A 17,313-nucleotide genomic window follows, 5' to 3' on the forward strand; every position below is an offset into this window, starting at 1 on the left:
AAGTCCAGCTTTATATTGTCCATTGGTATTTTTTGGTAACTTTTTCAAAATTACATTGACTGATGAGCAGCTACAACGTTTGTTAAATGCTGGTCACACACAATATCTCACACTGGAGAAATGATTTCCACAAAACCCTTGGTAGTGATGGGTCTCATTGTTACTCAAGGGACACACTTCCTCTTTTCCTTTTCCTACCATGCACAATTGATAAACAAAAGTATTACAAACATAGTTATGTCTTAGCCTTTAGTTCTGTCTTAAGTCTTTAGTTTAATCTTTTTACGTTAATCTGTTAAATTCTTTTTTAAAACACCTTTCTTGGTCACCTTATTTTCATGAAATTGTTGAATGCTGTTTGTGTGCAGATGCCATTTCCCAAAACACTTTCTTCTATTAGTGATCTGCCATCAGCCAGCAACATTATATTTGTGTATGTTTTCTCTGCATGCTGTGTGTAAAGTTGGTTGGTACAATTAATGCAGGTGCAGCTGCTTACGTGCAGCATGGCTTCCTTTGAGAAGTTAGCAAGGTGTTGATTAAAACTCACTGCTGTGAGAAGCTTGGGTGTAGCAGGCTTTTTACTGCAGCTGCTGGAGTTGTAGCTTTTATGTAGCTATTGCTTTTCAGTGAGATGATGGTAAATCCAGCTGTTTTGAAAACCCAAGCTTGGTGGTTATCCCTATGGTGACTCCAGCTTGTGTTGTTACTACTGCCGTGAGTGAAGCTGAAAATGCCTTGGGTGGAGCATTTCGCAGTAGCCCTGGAGTGCTAGTGCTGCCTGCAACAGATGGTAGTAACTGTGCAGAGACACATTTCTCTTGGGTGCTCAGCGCACTCATAATATATGCTGTTTGCTGCATGCTTTTATCCAAAGTGCCCTGCAGTACAGTGAGTGCATACATTTTCAGTATGAGTGGTCCGAGGGGAACTATGTGAATCCATCATAAACCCAAAGCCCTGGCAGCGTTTGTTAGCAACCACCATGAGCCTCTTCTTCATGTAGCTCTGAGCCTCAGTAACAACGCAGGGAGATGATCAATGGAGCAGAACACTTGTCAAGTTGGAAGTGACATTGGCTTAATTAAGTGTTTTCTGCAATGTTAAACTTCTCCTCACTCAAGCTGAGTTGTATTTGCTAACTGCTGGGCAGGTTGGCTTAGAGCAAAACCTACAATAGCCTCAAAGAGAAACAGAGAGATGGTTAAGCTACCAGTAAATAAAAGAAAAGTGTTGCAAATAGAGATTGAGTCTGTCTTTTGGTGGCTGTAAATAAAATAATGAGCAGCGTTACGTTTTTTTAACTTTGATCATTACTTAGAGTTACAGGAAGTCAACCTGACACGATCTAGTGCCCAATTAACCTTCACTCAGCAGTAATAGAGGCTGGCGACAGCTTTTTGTCTTCTCCAGTCATCAAAGGTTAATGCTTCAGAATTAAATTAGGACAGAATTCAATTAAATATCATTTTGCTGAACATTTAAAACTTTTTCAGGGACAAGTCAAGGTCCCCCGTGATAATCTTTTGATTACATCAATATCTGAACTTTGCATCTGAAAGTTTGTTTTGTTATTAAAGTCAAAGCTTTGTTTTTCTTTGCAGTGTTTATTACTTCTAATCACAGTTCAATTTGTGCCATGCCACTGGCAAACAGTGGGGGTCAAGAGGGAACGTGACAATATACTCTGAGGCTAAAACAAGTTAAATAACAGTTGGGCTTCTTTTTGTATGTGTCAGCCTTAGATTTCTTTAATGTACTGTTGTGTGATTAGTCAGTTGGGCCAACTTTTTATCACACACATTTAAGTGGTAGTAAATGTACATGTAAAGGAGCTAATCAACAGGCTATGGTAAAGTATTTATTAGTTATGATGTCACAAGGCTGATCAAAATTGACACGGTTTAATAAACGCAACCTTATAGTATGGGTTAGAGATGTTCATTGTTGTGAAGTAATCTGGGTATTTTTCCTTATGTTACTGATCATCCCTGTATGACTTCTTCTTTGTGTTACTGCCATCAGGAGCGTCTCCTGTTGTCACTGCTGCCAGCTCACATCGCCCGTGTCATGAAAGCTGAGATCATCCAGAGACTGAAGGGCCCAAACTTTGGCCAAATTGAGAACACAAACAATTTTCACAATCTCTATGTCCAGAGACACACTAATGTCAGGCATGTATTATTTATTTGTATTTACAAATGTGACCAAAGAGTACTTTACTGTACTTGTAAGGCACATATGTGAGACCAAACTGTGTTGTGCTATTATATTATAATATATTATATTCCATCTCTTCTAGTATACTATATGCTGATATAGTTGGATTCACACGGCTGGCCAGTGACTGCTCACCTGGAGAGCTGGTGCACATGTTGAATGAGCTGTTTGGCAAATTTGATCAAATTGCCAAGGTAAACATTTCATTATTTGACTCTGTCACTAAATAACACATCCTAACAAAGTTCCAAGCAAGCATAAATAGTTCGGGAATGTTTATTTATTGTTCAAATACAAAATAAAGATGTCTCTTCCAGCAATTGTATTCAATTAATTAAATAACGTTTAGCATATTTGCTTTTCACATAGCATTGATTTCTGACCATAATAGATGTCCGAACTCATTATAAGACATATTGTTTGACCTTTTTTTCATATTCATTGGAGGGCTACACCATTAAACTGTGTCACACACAAAAAATAAATAAAGCCACCTTAAACGTCCGCCACGTTACACACAAACCCCTGCACAACACTAGATCTCTGTTTGACTTATTGCATTTTGAATGACTATAATCAAATCTGTTCAGTGATTGTTGTCGGATGCTTTTTGGATTACCAAACCCTGGACCCAATTTGTCTGATTTGTCTTGCCGTCTGATTGCTGTCTTCAGACTTAAACACACAGATGGACTTCACTATCGCAAGCAGTGCCAGTTGCTAGCACTAACTGGCTTGTTTTTAGCAGTCAAAGCTAGTTAGCGATCCTGCAACCCAAGACAGCTATCCAAGAGTTCTCTGGAGAAATCTTATTGTTGCGACTTGTTTTTATCAGTCATTGATTTCCACATGCCAGACTCACCATTCACACCAATAGAAATCCTGGCTTACTTCAACCAGTATACCCCTTGAGGACTGCCTGCTGCTCCAAAAGGAAAACAGGGGTACTATCAAACTCAAGGAAGATACCCAAAGACTTTCTGGTTTATACTGGTTAATACAAAACTCATTAACCTTCTCTATAACCGGTAAACATACTGTATCAAGTTTTGATATCAGCCAAGAGCATGTTTCTGTACTAAAAAGTTTTTTCAAAGGAGATATTTGCACATACAATTATCTCGGATGCAGGTGCGTTGGAAAGTATCTTCAGTCTTGACAAAGGATGATCACTAAAAATAATATACTAAACAAAATAATACTAAAATGTTTGCAATAATGGAAATAATAAATAAATAACAGTAATGAAAAATATAGAGACAAATATAGAGATTTTTTTTACTCAGTGCATCAGAGTAGAACACAGTGTGGCTACAAGGCATGTTAAGGGTGGATTTTCCTTCAAAGGATTGTTATGTGATTGAATTAAAAACTTGGCCTTGCTGATCATCAGTGTGACCATTATCTGACCCCTGGTATCTGAGCCTGTGTCCCATCTTTTATATGCAGGAAAATGAATGTATGCGGATAAAAATCCTTGGTGACTGTTACTACTGTGTATCCGGCCTTCCAGAGTCCCTGCCGAACCACGCTAAGAACTGTGTCAAAATGGGTCTGGACATGTGCGAGGCCATCAAGTAAGTCCCAGTTACTTAACAGTGCTATTAAATTGGGACAGCCCCGCTAAAAAAACAAAAAAAAACAAAAAAAACAATTAAAAAAACATGTCTCTCTGCTACTGTACATCTTAATCATACAAGACCCCAACCTCTGTACTAATGTTCAGCAGACCTAAGGATTAGAGGCTATTATGATCACTAAGGTTTCATTGAAGTAATTACATAAAAAACCAAAATTGATTTCATCATTGATGTCAAATATATCTGACCTGAAATGCAGTGGATAAAAAAAATGGAGGAGGACACATGCACAGCAGTATTATGCTGCATACGCATTAAAACTTAATGCAGAAATTGAAAGCTTCTTACGGTGCAGAAAATTTTGCTTCATGCTGATTCTTGTGTCTATTAACTCAGCTACGCCCTGAAGACTCTCAAGAGTCTCATTACACTTCTGGAAATTGTAGGTACTGCTTTTGACTACCTGCATTTCAAAGATTGTGAGGATATGCCTTTAAATACAGTGCTTTTTGAACTGCATGTATTGAAACATCACTACCTGTAATGATAAGTAGTTGTTAACCTTTAGCTCCGATGTAGAGTTTTTTTTCTTCAGTGCGAAATTAGCTGAATTTAATGTGTTGAAGGTTAGTGTTGGTAAGTGTGAAGTCCTATCTCACCTCTAAGCATCAGTCTGACACAAAGGGGCAGGGGGGCTGTGAGAGAATTAATGAAGAGAGAAAGACCTTAAATAAGTGTTTTTATGTGCATGCTATTAAGTTGACTATGAACAGATTAACACATGAGTGTTGACTGCAATCATTCAAGGCCATCTTAGTCAAAGGAGATTGGATATGAGGATGAACATACCTGGTTGACAGACCTGGTTTCAGTGTGTCAGTTCTGTGCATATGCTATCAAGTTCACTGTGAAGCATTTGCTCTCTTTTCTAACAAGATAGACGGTATTTCTCCACTGCACCTCATTAATAAGTCTGGTTTTGATGCATGACAGGAAAGTGCGAGATGCCACAGGGGTGGACATCAATATGCGTGTTGGCGTGCATTCAGGGAATGTCCTTTGTGGTGTGATTGGACTTCAGAAATGGCAGTATGATGTTTGGTCACATGATGTCACGCTGGCCAACCATATGGAGGCTGGAGGTGTACCAGGGTGAGTGAAATGGAGGTAGAAGAGAAGCACTTGTTTCATTTGCATAAGGTGACATTACTTACATTATTTTGTGGTGTTTTTATCAGTGTTTTTTTTTCGTGATACCTTTAATCCTAAATACTTTATCTACATCTGTTTTTGTCTGGTTTGTTACTGTCTGTGCTTGCTGAAGGGGATAACCACCTATATTAATATTCATAGAAAACTGGATCCATTGTTAATATTCACAACTATTCATTGTTAGGCGAGTCCACATCACCTCAGTAACACTGGAGCACCTAAATGGTAGCTATAAGGTAGAAGATGGGGATGGACAAGAGAGAGACCCTTACCTGAAGGAACATGGAGTCATCACTTATCTGGTCATCAACCCAAAGGTACCGTAGCATATACCTTATAATAATGACTTTTTTTTCTAACATTGAATAAAATGAAATAAATGACACATTTTTCATGTTTGTTCAGGTTGAGCGTCGGAGCCCACAGCATCATTACCGTCCCAGACCCACTTTATACGGAGCAAAGATGAGAGCCTCAGTCAGGATGACCCGCTACCTGGAGTCCTGGGGAGCAGCCAAGCCCTTTGCCAACCTACATCACAGAGACAGCATGACCAATGAGAACGGGAAGATCAACACTGCTGTATGTAATGTTTGCTATATGTACTGTATGTTTTGATGTAAGTGTGTGGCTTCAGGTGTGTTCAGCTGTAGCTTGTAACCCATCTCTCTCCTCTCACTTCTGTCTGTCTAGGATGTGCCAATGGGGCAGTATCACTTCCAGAGGAGATCAGAAAGGCAAGCTGCTCGTTTTACAGCTCCAGCATGATTTTCTGCGGCAGGATTATCCCCATCCCTTAACAGTACTGCGACAGACGACAAGATGTTTAATAAGACTCGACTTCTGCTCAAGGCTTTGATACGTGTGTCTAATATTGTGTGAAATTAAAAGATATTCTGTCTCTCTTTCTTTACACATTAAAGGACAAAATCTCAGAAGAAACGGTTTGAGGAGGAACTTAACGAGAGGATGATCAGGACCTTTGATGGGATAAATTCGCAGAAGTAAGGGTCATTTTACAGATACATTATTCATTTTTATATTATCGATGCAAAAAGTAAAGTATATGCAGAATGTTTTGAAAATTATCCTAATACTGATAAGATGATCTGTTTTCAAGAACTGCAGCTAATGAAACATGGAATTGTTAAGACAAATTATAGCATGTATCCCATTAAAGAGTAACACCAGACTGAAAATCTGTGCTAACTGCTGCCCTCTCTGGTTGAAAGTTTCAAGCCTGTTTAACCTCTGACCATCACTGGTGGGTGTGGTTTGGTGTTGTTGCACCTATAACCACACCCAACAGTGATGTCACTGGGTCCTGGAGTACACCACTACATCACTACAGCAAGGTGATAAGACAAGATTTTCAGGGGATGTTAAGATGCTCTTTAATTTCAAGGAGAGCTGATTCCACATCCCAGTTGAACATTCTCAAAAAATATATGATCTTACACATCCTATTTATTTTAATAATGTACACATTCTCCTCTCTACCTATACTATAATGGTTCTCTATGTTTCCAGACAGTGGCTCAAGTCTGAGGACATCCAAAGAATATCATTGTTCTTTCACAACAAATCCTTGGAGAAGGAGGTAAGAGGCAGCACAAGTAAATTGGCATCATTCACACCCAGTGGGTGTATAGGAGTAGTTGTTTCAAAGAGAATTATAGAACATATTGTTACTGCTTTTTCTTTTGCCTACACTTACGCTTACTCTGAAATCTTGTAAATTGCAGACTTGTGGTTTCTGAGTGTGCAGTTGAGGAGCTTTTGAAGTAGCTTGAATATCAGTTTTAAAGGTCTTTTATTGAAACTTGACCTTCTTATCCTTTTAGTACAGAGCAACAATCTTGCCGGCCTTCAAATACTATGTCACCTGCGCCTGTTTGATCTTTTTCTGCATTTTCATTGTGCAGATTCTCGTCCTGCCAAAGTATGTGTTCTCTATATAACAATATACCAGAAATAACATTGCTGTTATCATAAATAACTCTGTGTTGATGTGGAAAAAAGCATGTGCATTTATTTTTATGCAATATAAATGACTAAACTAAACTTTGCTTATGTCTTTGTGCCTTGATATAATTTTGTGCAAAGGGTAGTGTTTCTAAAAATGTTTACACAATGACATTAAACTTGGTGAACTTGATGTTTTATCATATTTTTTTAGGACAACTGTCTTGGGAATATCCTTTGGAATGGCTTTTCTTATTCTTTCCTTGATCCTCTTCATATGTTTCATTGGACACTTCCTGGTGAGTGGTGTGTTTCTGTAAAACCATTTACAGCAAACATCATTGTTTAGCAGTGCCATTTTCAAACTGTCCTTTTATATTGAAGCCTTTATCTAATCAGGATGCGTACGTTCTCTAATGGGACACTTTCATGCTTAATTGCCAATGTCACACGTTAGGCACTTTAGTGGTCTAAATGCCCCTCTGGCCAGCTTAACAGCCCCTTAAGAGCCCTTGTTGTAAAAATTAACCCTGATCCCATGCATGAAAGAGGTGCACCACCCCTTTGCCCCTTAGAGTCTGTGCACATCACTGCTTTGTTGGATGCTTTGGAAGATTTTCAGGCAACATAAACATGCATAGATCCAACAGTTAAAATGTTTTACTAAGAACATTTTATCTTCATCTTTGTGGCTGAATCTTTTTTTTTTTTTTGCTGGATTTAAACACCAACATTTTTTTTTATATGTCCTGTGATTTTGGGATCCACAGCTCATCAAATCTTTGCTTTATAAGGGGAGTTATGTCATCAATGAAAGAACAGGCACTCATGTCTTTAGATTTTGCCTCTGGAGTTATATATAGCTGCTGGAAGATAGCCTAGGGCTTTAAACACTGCTCTGTGATACTCACTGTCTAGTAAAAATAAATGAAAGACTAGAAAAGGGCAGTGAATGAAGGGAAGAGGAAAAAAGAAATGAGTATTAAAACATTAAAGGTACTCTAAAATTCCATAAGCCGCAGGCCTAAACAACCTATTCCACCCATTGTCTGATGTTTAGTTCTTTGCAAGTTAGAATCTGCTGCTTGGCTCTGAACTGTGCTCCCTGTGGATGATGCCCAAGGCTCAAAAACAACACTCGATAGCAAGAGTTTAAAAGCGTCCCACTGTGTTTTGTCAACTTGATTTGGCGTTGCTGGGCTTTAGTTCATGTCGTCATGTCAGTATCTACTTTTTGTTGAATTTGCACACACCAATGAAATCTTATTCCAGGGTTTGTGTGTTAAAACTCAGAAACATCTGGGGTTCTTGGATCCTTTGCAAATAGAAACAGTAGATGCTATTATTAAGGCACATGTCTTTTCCTTGAGTTGCAGAAGCCTGTTTGTCAGTTTCAAGCGCACATTCAGTTCCTTAGTCCCAGCCGCTTGTCACAAGGAGATCATCGAGAAATCATCCTGAGTCTCACACTGTAAAATTTAAAGACAAGCTCGCTGTGTGTGAAGTGTAAAATGTCAAATCTTTGAACTCTGACTGCCTCAGATCCAGATATTTTTTCATGAGTGAGGATTGTATAATTTTTAAGATCAATCATTTGATCCCTGTTGGATTTTATCATTGAAGGCTGAAGACAGGAAGATATTAAATCCAAACTACTTTTTTTCTTCTCTTAGACAAGTTTGGACACCATTTGAAAACCACCCAGCCAGTTGAATTTTCACAGTTGCAGCAAAACACCAGCATGATTTACTATGCATGTACTTAGTTTTTTCATTCTCAGTCATAAAGTAAGGTATTCGTCTATTTAGCATTTCTTGCAGAAACCTGTCACTGTTTAGGAGGGAATGCTTGTGGGCACCTTAGAAAGATCAAACGTGGTTATTGGATGAACTGACTTGCATATTCTGCAGGTTCTGTAACTTGACATCTTCTGCTTAAATCAGCCCTGGCAGATTCTCTTATTTCGTATTTTAATTCTCATTCACGTCATACATATTATCATTTGAGCTGCTGGTATTTAGGTATAAATTGCAAATGCCCTGTTTCCAAAACAATGGCTCTACCTTTCTGTTGATTCCTCCGGTGCATAATACAGTCTGCTATCCTTAGTTTATTATATTGTGATGTACATCCCGGAGCTATTCAAATGTCACATCCACTCAGCCCCAGTGATGCTCAGATATTGCTCTGAGATGATCAGGCAAACGATTTGGGCTTTCACTGTCATTGTTTCACTATGAAACACATTCAGCTGAAGGCAGTACTGCAAAAAGGAAAAGCAATTGACTGTAACTAGCGCAGCCAGCATTTACTGAAGCTCGGGAAGACTTCATTCCTGCATTGTCCATCCACAAAAACAGAGTAATAAACAGTACATAAACATATTACAATGATAATGGCTTTTGTGTATGGCCGCAGGTTAAGCATTGCTGTTTTAAATGAGGAACATGATTGCACGGTCTGTACTGCTCTTAAAAACATACTAACCTTGCACTCAGTTATAATGATTTGATTAGTGAAGCAGGAGGTGGATGCTATTTAACAACCCCCCTGTAGTTGAGAGCTATCACTGCAGTCTAACTGGAGGGCTTATGGGAAACTATATAGACTGATTGCTCATTTGAAACATGATGGAATCACTTGCAGTGGTCATTTTATGGCGCCATTATTGCATGTGGTTTGAAATGTTTTGAAATATTATACTATGCATGATTAGGTTGATAGGACCCTATGTTTCATAATTGTTTGCCTCTTAATCCTACTGGCTGACTGGCATTGTTGGGAGTAAATCAGTAGCAGGTGCTTCAATGTGTGATACTTATGTATTGTTTCATATGTCTGTTCATATGCATATGTGCTCCCAAGTCCTCTCTTATACTTCTATTCATACATTCTTGTATATGTCTATTGTATGTATGTGTCCCTGCAGCATTGCAGTAAAAGCGTCCCCACTTCTTGGATGTGGCTGCTGAGGTCATCAGTCATTATTGCCAACAAGCCATGGCCCCGCATCACTCTCACCATGACAACCACAGCTCTAATACTCATAATGGCAGTCTTCAACATGGTAAGCTTTTATGTGTAGCTAGGTACTGCAGTGAGGGAGGGGGTAACACCAATTATGCTTCACTGGGAAAGAAGTATCACAAACAATCAGATGGCACACACACTCTCTTTTTAACTGCAGTGTAATTAGAAGGTAATGGAATCCAACGTATTGTCACACAAGCAAATAATGCAAAATCCTATTTATTGAGCATCAAATAAACTTAGTAGGATGTATGTACTGAATTTTGTTCATTTAAAAATTACTAATTTTTATTTCTTGCTACAGAAAAAAAGGATGTAGTGCCCCAGCAGTGAATATGTCTCAGTCATGATTGAGGCTGTGGATGCACCAGCATTTTAATGTACTATTTATATGCTTTCCATTTCTTTTGTTTATTATGCCTCAGACAAATTGGATATTTCGCCACACAATCAACTACAGGAAAACATCTTCTTTGTTTTCTTTTGCCAGGCAGTCTATCTGTCAGCTTTTTCTAACGTAAAGATTATGGTTCCCCTGCTTAACAGTGCCAACACCATTTGCATGTACAGATAAAGGAACACTGTATAGAACATTTTTATTGTTATTTTGTGCTTCTCCTTTAATTTTCAGGTTATCTGATTTAGGTTTATTTTCTGTTCAGAGAAGAAAGACCAAAAAAAGGCTTGGGTAAAGGTGGAATAGTAGCCTGAGGCTTTTGGTGAAGTTGCGTGATAAAGCACGGTGTCAGGACCCTGGTTTAGACCTTCACACGAATCGTTTCCAGAGATTATAATCTTGTTTTGCGCATGACGTGGGTCAGTCGCTCAGGGCGGATGAACCAAATTAACTTTGCTCAGTGGGGCAGCCAATCCTCATCTTATCCTGCAGGTTCACTTTAAAGGACATTATTGAATGGTTGTCACTATTGGCCTCTTATCTAACAAGATTCTATTTTCCTCTTGCAAGTACAATGTAGACTAGCTTCTCTTTCACATGCAGACGTTAGAGGCAAACACACAGAGAAAGTGTGTACAGAATTTGAATGTGAATAGAGATTTTGTGGTTTGTCCTACCTTCATTTTTGTTGGCTTTGTGTTTTCTCTGTTTGCTCTAGTTCTTTTTGGAAGACAATGTGTTGCCTCCAGTTCCCGTTTACAATTCATCCAATGAAACACTGTTTTACCCTTATGGACAACTAGTGGCCTTTACTGGCAAAAACAATTTCTACCTTCCTGTAAGTAAAGTTATTATTATTATTTTTCTTTGTGATTGTATTATTGTCTCTGATAACTTGTATTTGAATAAGTATTTGTTAATCTGGCTCTGTCTCTGTCTCTTTCACCTTCTGCCTGTTTGTCTAGTATTTAATTTACAGTTGTATCCTGGGCCTAATCTCATGCTCGGTGTTCCTGAGGATAAACTATGAGCTGAAGATGATTATTATGTTGACAGCCGTGGTGGTTTACAACATCATTATTCTACAAACGCACGCTTCGCTGCTGGATGAATATAGCAGATTCCTCTACAAAACTGAAAGCTTGGACAGGTAGGTGTACAGTGACAAGCAGATTTTGTTCAAGGGAGCATGAGAGAGTGCTATAAAGAGTCATGGTGGGTAAAGAGACAGTGTGAGGTAAGAAATTGTTGTGATGGTGGTGCTGTTCATTCTGTGGGATTCTGAGTAAATGGGAAACCGCAGTGATATGAAGAGACAGAGTAATAGGAAGGTAAAAGGTCTACCTCAAGGTCCCCTTCCAGTCATTTGGGTCAAAAATAGCTCTAAATGGAGGCACCCAGGGGGCATCCCTTGCAGGTGCTAGAACCACTTAAACTTCTTTGTCTCTAAACTTTCTTTCTCACCATGTCAATATTTTCTACACAACCTTTTTCAACCTCTTTCTACCCCGAAGCCCCAGTAGATGGGGAGTGAAACTACAGAAAATATGCAGTACACATCAACAATCTACTGATAGCCTCTTAACACAAACTGGCTTCAGACACATCAAGTGTCTTTCTTTAGTTTTGACATACTGTGGTTAGTGCACTGCAGGTGTAATGCTACAGTACAATTTATACAAATGATAGCAAGATTGTTGTGTTATACCATAATTATATATATTACACAGATTCACATAACATTTCAGTGTACCAAACTCCTTTTGCGTTTGATTAATAGAGAGACTCCCATGTATTTGTTAGATATTTTATTGAGTCACCACCCCGCACTTTGAGCAGATAATGTTGCATCCAACACATTTGTACATTTCATGTGTTGTCCCAGCATAGATACTGAGATAGCATATACTGACACTGCTCCAGAGCAGGTTAACTTCATAGGATCAGATCACAACCTGTCAACACCCCAACCACTGACCAATCAGATCACTGGAAAAAAGGGGTCATCATTCCCACAGGATCCCTATATGGACAAAAGTCCTGAGTTTAGAATAAAGTGACAAGTAAAAAAGAGCAATATATATTTTTATAGATCAGTAGAAAAATGTTATTGTTCCGAGCTTTCTATTTCCACTGATTTTAAAACAGAGCTTTTAACAAACGGAGAGATCATTTACAATACTAAACACCTAATGATGATTTTAGCTGCATTTTAATTGTGCAAAGTATATTTTTATCCCCAGAGTGACAGCTGACAGTGTAGATGATTTTACACTCTGATTCCATCACTGCAGCTCAGAATAACATGAGATAACTGTGTGATGATAACTGGAAATAAAAATGATAGTCTTTTATTTGGAAAGTATTCCACACACTGTTAACTGGCTCACATGATTATAAATGCAACATTTTGGTCAGATAGACATCATCAGTCATTAACTACTTCCCACTCTTTGCCTTCGGCAGCAGAAACAATTGCCCCTGCTTTTTGCCATATTATAAACCAGGGTTTTATTGAAAGTTTATGTCCATAACAATGTAAAACTGCTGAGAATGAATGTAAAGGTGAGTTACATTTATATGGTCAAATACTCCGAATTGGGATTTTTTGTATTGGAATATCATATAGGGGAGAACGGGGTAAGTCAAGCCAGTGGGTGAAATCAGCCAACCCATTTTACATTCTCCACCACATTCACACATCCTGTGTTGCCAACAGACCAAGAAAATAACTGCTTAGTAAGGATTAACATCCTAATGAGGTAATAAAGAATGAAAACACTTTCATTGAGCCACAGTAAAGAGAGATGTCACACCCATGGATATGTTCCACATTACTGGCCATGTGGAGCAAAGCACAGCCAAGCAGTGATATATGCTTGAAAGAAAGCAGTCCTCAGGGCCACGTCACCAGTGCGGTTTGTTGCTTCATCAGTTGATTTGACAACAATATACCATGATGAGGCACAGTGGTGGAAAAACTGCTTGATGGAAATAGAAAGTTTAATGAAACAAGGTGTTGATGTAGGCCTGGAACTTTGGTGTCATACAAAGCAGGCCTCCACTGGTTACTGTAAGTCCATGTTACACTCATATTAGCCTTTGCTATTGTGACAAATACCCATTAGCCCTCGTACATTATCATAAAATGTACTGACCTCCTAGCTGAACTAACACATATCTAAGAATAGTTCAGCACATTACAAGCAGTCTTAAAAAAGACCTCAATTAGCTGTCTTCAATCCTGTGCCTGAAATATCCACACGTGTCCTCTAATTTAAATTATGCATTTTATATGGAATGAAGTGGAAAGAAAATTGACCTTTTCATACAGTAAATTAATTCAAAGTAGTTAATTAACATAGCTCATTTGGTAATTTGTAATTATTTGTATAGATCAGTAGTGTGCTCTGATTAATTCAAATTATATTTATATCGTATGCGCTGTACTTAAAGGAACTGTTGCACATTTTCAGCCCAAAGACTGGAAATTAGGGATAAGTTAAAAGTGAAAAAATGTCTTCCAGTAGCTCCAATATTGTCCTAAATATACCTTGTATATTGTTAGCTGGCAAGCTAGTCGTCACCACATCTGACATCCCTGCTGTCAGGGTGAGACTTAATTAAAATGCTGCATGGTGTTACTACACCCAATCGACAGCTCCAAAGTATAACAGCTCTTAAAGATACAATGTGTGTTTGTATTTCTGCCTCTGGACATTTTGAATAGACACAACATGTACACAAGACAAGTTTGGAGTTGTCTGAATGACAACAGTAGATAGTGTCAGTAGAGAGAGATGCAACAAAGGTCCCCAGCCAGACGTTGTGGTAATATGAACAACTCTCTCCAAACTGAGCAGCTATGAGAGACTATAGTGATGACGTCATCTGCAAACAAATCCTGGAGCTTCTCCATAGACTGGAAAATGAGGAGATTCAATGATTCATTTGAAGCCCTGCTTTCCAATAAAAGCCTTTTTGAATTTAAAGTCCAAAACAAATCTTTTAGCCCACAGATTTGGTCACTAATACATTGTCTGTAGACAAACTCCAAAAAGTGTCAATGGATGACATCATCAATTTGAATCTAAATTGTCTGATTTCCAACAGAGGAAGGCAGTTTTCTGTCTTTGTAGTTACTGACTGTCCAACGAAACTGTAGTAGCATGATGTGATTTTTAAGGAGCTTTTCACTCCTCTTAAGCCAACAAATCTCACACAGCTTTAGTCAGCTGTAACATAAAATGGGAAAATGTCTGCTATAGAACTGACAAATTGAAATGCTTTGGTCATTGCCGTAGGTAAAAACCTCTATTTATTACTATTAAGAGGTTTAATTAAAAAAAAAGTTACACTTTCCAAACCAGTCTTGATGTGAAACCTCCCTATTCTTCTGTCTGTCTTCAGTCTTTGCCGTTCATTCTGTGTAGAGAATTGATTATATAATGAACCAGGCGAGTGCAGAACTTGAAGGCTGTTTTCTTAGTTGTCTGCTGAGCTCTGCCCTAGATAAGAATAAGAGTCCATTAATATGCAAAATGTGCTTGCAGAAATTAGGATGCAACAGTCCTGGTTGAGTGTTATCACACATTTAGAACTTAAATAGGGGCAGCCAGACTTCACTGTCATTAAAAAACTGTTTAATTGTAGATTTAAATTATTTTATTAGTGCATTTCTAACCTCTTTACAACATCACCTCGTATATGGTTTGGGCTTTGAGTGTGTGTGTCTGTGTACAGAATTTTAATAGTCTCTGCCTTAATGTATTTGCAATACATGCACACACACACACACAATAGCTGATTGGTTGCCGAATTCTGCCGTGGACAGGTGTTCTATTTTTAGAGTTATGTTGGTGGAAAGACGAGAGCTTAAAGTGTATTTATAGTGCTGAATCTTTGCAGAGTGAGAACACAGTCTCATTTATTGCTTCTAGTGAAACGTCTCTAGTGACTGAACAGTGGCAGGGAAGCTCAGCCACTGGAATGCAAATGGTAAACAAGCTCTTGTCACAGCAAAGCAGAAGTGACAGTCTTAATCGAGTGACAGCTTGGAATACAACGGTCTGTTAACCAATCATGTGACACGTGTCACAGACTACTGATTGCAATCTGAATTTTGAATTAAATGTTCTTACTCTCATCTCTCTTTTACTTTTTCTACCCCTCCCCTCTGCCCTGCTTTTACTTGTACCTTTTTTGTTTTGTTTTGTCACTTCTCATTCTTAATCGCTGTCTTTATGTTTTATCTCCTCTCGCTTTTTCCTCCACACACGAACACATCCTTCCTTTTCCTCTGCCCTTCAAGACCAGGAGTTCTCAAAGACCTGAAGACTATGGGCTCTATCTCCCTCTTTATCTTCTTCATCACTCTGCTTGTGCTTGCCAGACAGGTAAGTCCACACTATAATAGTCTGAATGACGTTATCATCTGTCTTCTGCTGCACACTCTCACCTTCACAGCTTTGAAAGAGCTGAGGTTCTACCTTTGCTCTTATATCACCATTGTAATTTATTTACTTTATCACCCACTGTACATTCTTACTTCAAAGTTGTTTATTTTTTCTCCCATTTTCTCTTGATTTGGAACCGCTAATTTCCCATCTAATCTGCTCCTTATCACTACTAAGTTAGTTTGTTGGCCTGTGAAAGGTGTACCCTGCATTGTGAGAGGCTCATATTATATCATCTACACCTCACATCCTTCCTGTTGAGGGATTCCATGAACCCATGGTCTCTTTAACCCCTAACTCACACCCACGAACACAATTGGCTTCGATGTAGCGCACAGCCATGCCGCAGGCAATGCAGCTTTGAATTACACCCAGGTCATTGGGGTTACAAAAGTGGACTCCTAACACTGCTTATTTCTCTCTCTTTCTATATATAGCTGCTATGCCACACAATAAAACAGAGGTACCATGTTTTTCTGCCCTCCTTTCAGCCACTCTGGGCCAGAGATTTACATCAGCAAGGTGGTTGCAGTTACCCAGGTAGTCTTAAAGATTTACTAGCCATGAGATGCAGGAGCCAGAGACTGGTCATTTTTGAGATTTGTGTGTTTCTTGCTATGGCTATTTTGGGGTTATGCTACACTGCAGGGTACTTACTGTACTTGGGAGCGGTCCAGAATGGAGGCATTACTGTGCTCTGGAGCCTTGGCTACCAACATCAAGTGCACATATTTGAGGTCCCAGTCATCAACCTTTCTGCACATTTTTGATTATACAAGTAGTTAAACCCTAATTTCAGCCAATGGCAAAAACCAGAAGATAACACAGTACATGTAGCTAATATAATACATGCAGTGAATGTGAATATACACTTTATATGTATGGTTCAGAATTGTGTTGAATGCAGCATGAAACCACAGCATTGTGTCAGAAAGAGAAAGATATGGGCAGAGTAATATTGTTGTTTCATATCCCAGCTTATCATTACATGGGATGCAGCTGATCCCCTGGTCCCCACTGTGTACTGAAACATGAGCGTGGCTGCCGCGAATCTTTTTTTTTTTTCTTGACTGAGGCAACTGAACAGTGTCCATAAAAAGCGTGATGACTACGTGAGTGGATGTAAGCAAAAGCCCCCTTTTTCTAATGCATCCTGTGGTGCTGCTTCTTAACTGACACCCCCAAATAAATTCATTAAGCATTTCAAGTGAAGTTTTACTGCAGGGACACTTGTTTGGCATCACATTACACAAAACATGTGTGCCATATGCATTATTTAGTAGGATATTAATAGATTTAAAAGGATGTCTATCCACAACTAGTAGAACATTTTTAAATTCCCATGGGAAACTTATTTTTTCACAAAGGCATAATTGAAATTACATGTAAAAATTCACTAATCACAAATTGTGGAAAATATGAAATGAAGCTCCCTGCAACAAGTGCTGCTGAT

General features: G+C 38.7%; 1 protein-coding gene across 1 annotated transcript in view; it reads left to right on the forward strand.

Moving 5' to 3' along the window:
* adcy2a (adenylate cyclase 2a) overlaps window positions 1-17,313 on the forward strand; it is a 66,509-nt gene that overhangs the window by 37,991 nt on the left and 11,205 nt on the right. Inside the window, exons 5-19 of the mRNA XM_042423135.1 lie at window positions 2,026-2,174; window positions 2,303-2,414; window positions 3,670-3,797; window positions 4,794-4,952; window positions 5,197-5,329; window positions 5,418-5,594; window positions 5,706-5,749; window positions 5,936-6,016; window positions 6,543-6,612; window positions 6,857-6,954; window positions 7,192-7,276; window positions 9,907-10,044; window positions 11,123-11,242; window positions 11,370-11,554; window positions 15,716-15,800. Coding sequence (XP_042279069.1) covers window positions 2,026-2,174; window positions 2,303-2,414; window positions 3,670-3,797; window positions 4,794-4,952; window positions 5,197-5,329; window positions 5,418-5,594; window positions 5,706-5,749; window positions 5,936-6,016; window positions 6,543-6,612; window positions 6,857-6,954; window positions 7,192-7,276; window positions 9,907-10,044; window positions 11,123-11,242; window positions 11,370-11,554; window positions 15,716-15,800 — 1,764 coding nt within the window. The remainder of the gene's footprint in view (window positions 1-2,025; window positions 2,175-2,302; window positions 2,415-3,669; window positions 3,798-4,793; window positions 4,953-5,196; window positions 5,330-5,417; window positions 5,595-5,705; window positions 5,750-5,935; window positions 6,017-6,542; window positions 6,613-6,856; window positions 6,955-7,191; window positions 7,277-9,906; window positions 10,045-11,122; window positions 11,243-11,369; window positions 11,555-15,715; window positions 15,801-17,313) is intronic.

This window comes from Thunnus maccoyii, chromosome 10, assembly GCF_910596095.1.
Source record: "Thunnus maccoyii chromosome 10, fThuMac1.1, whole genome shotgun sequence".
NCBI lineage: Eukaryota > Metazoa > Chordata > Actinopteri > Scombriformes > Scombridae > Thunnus > Thunnus maccoyii.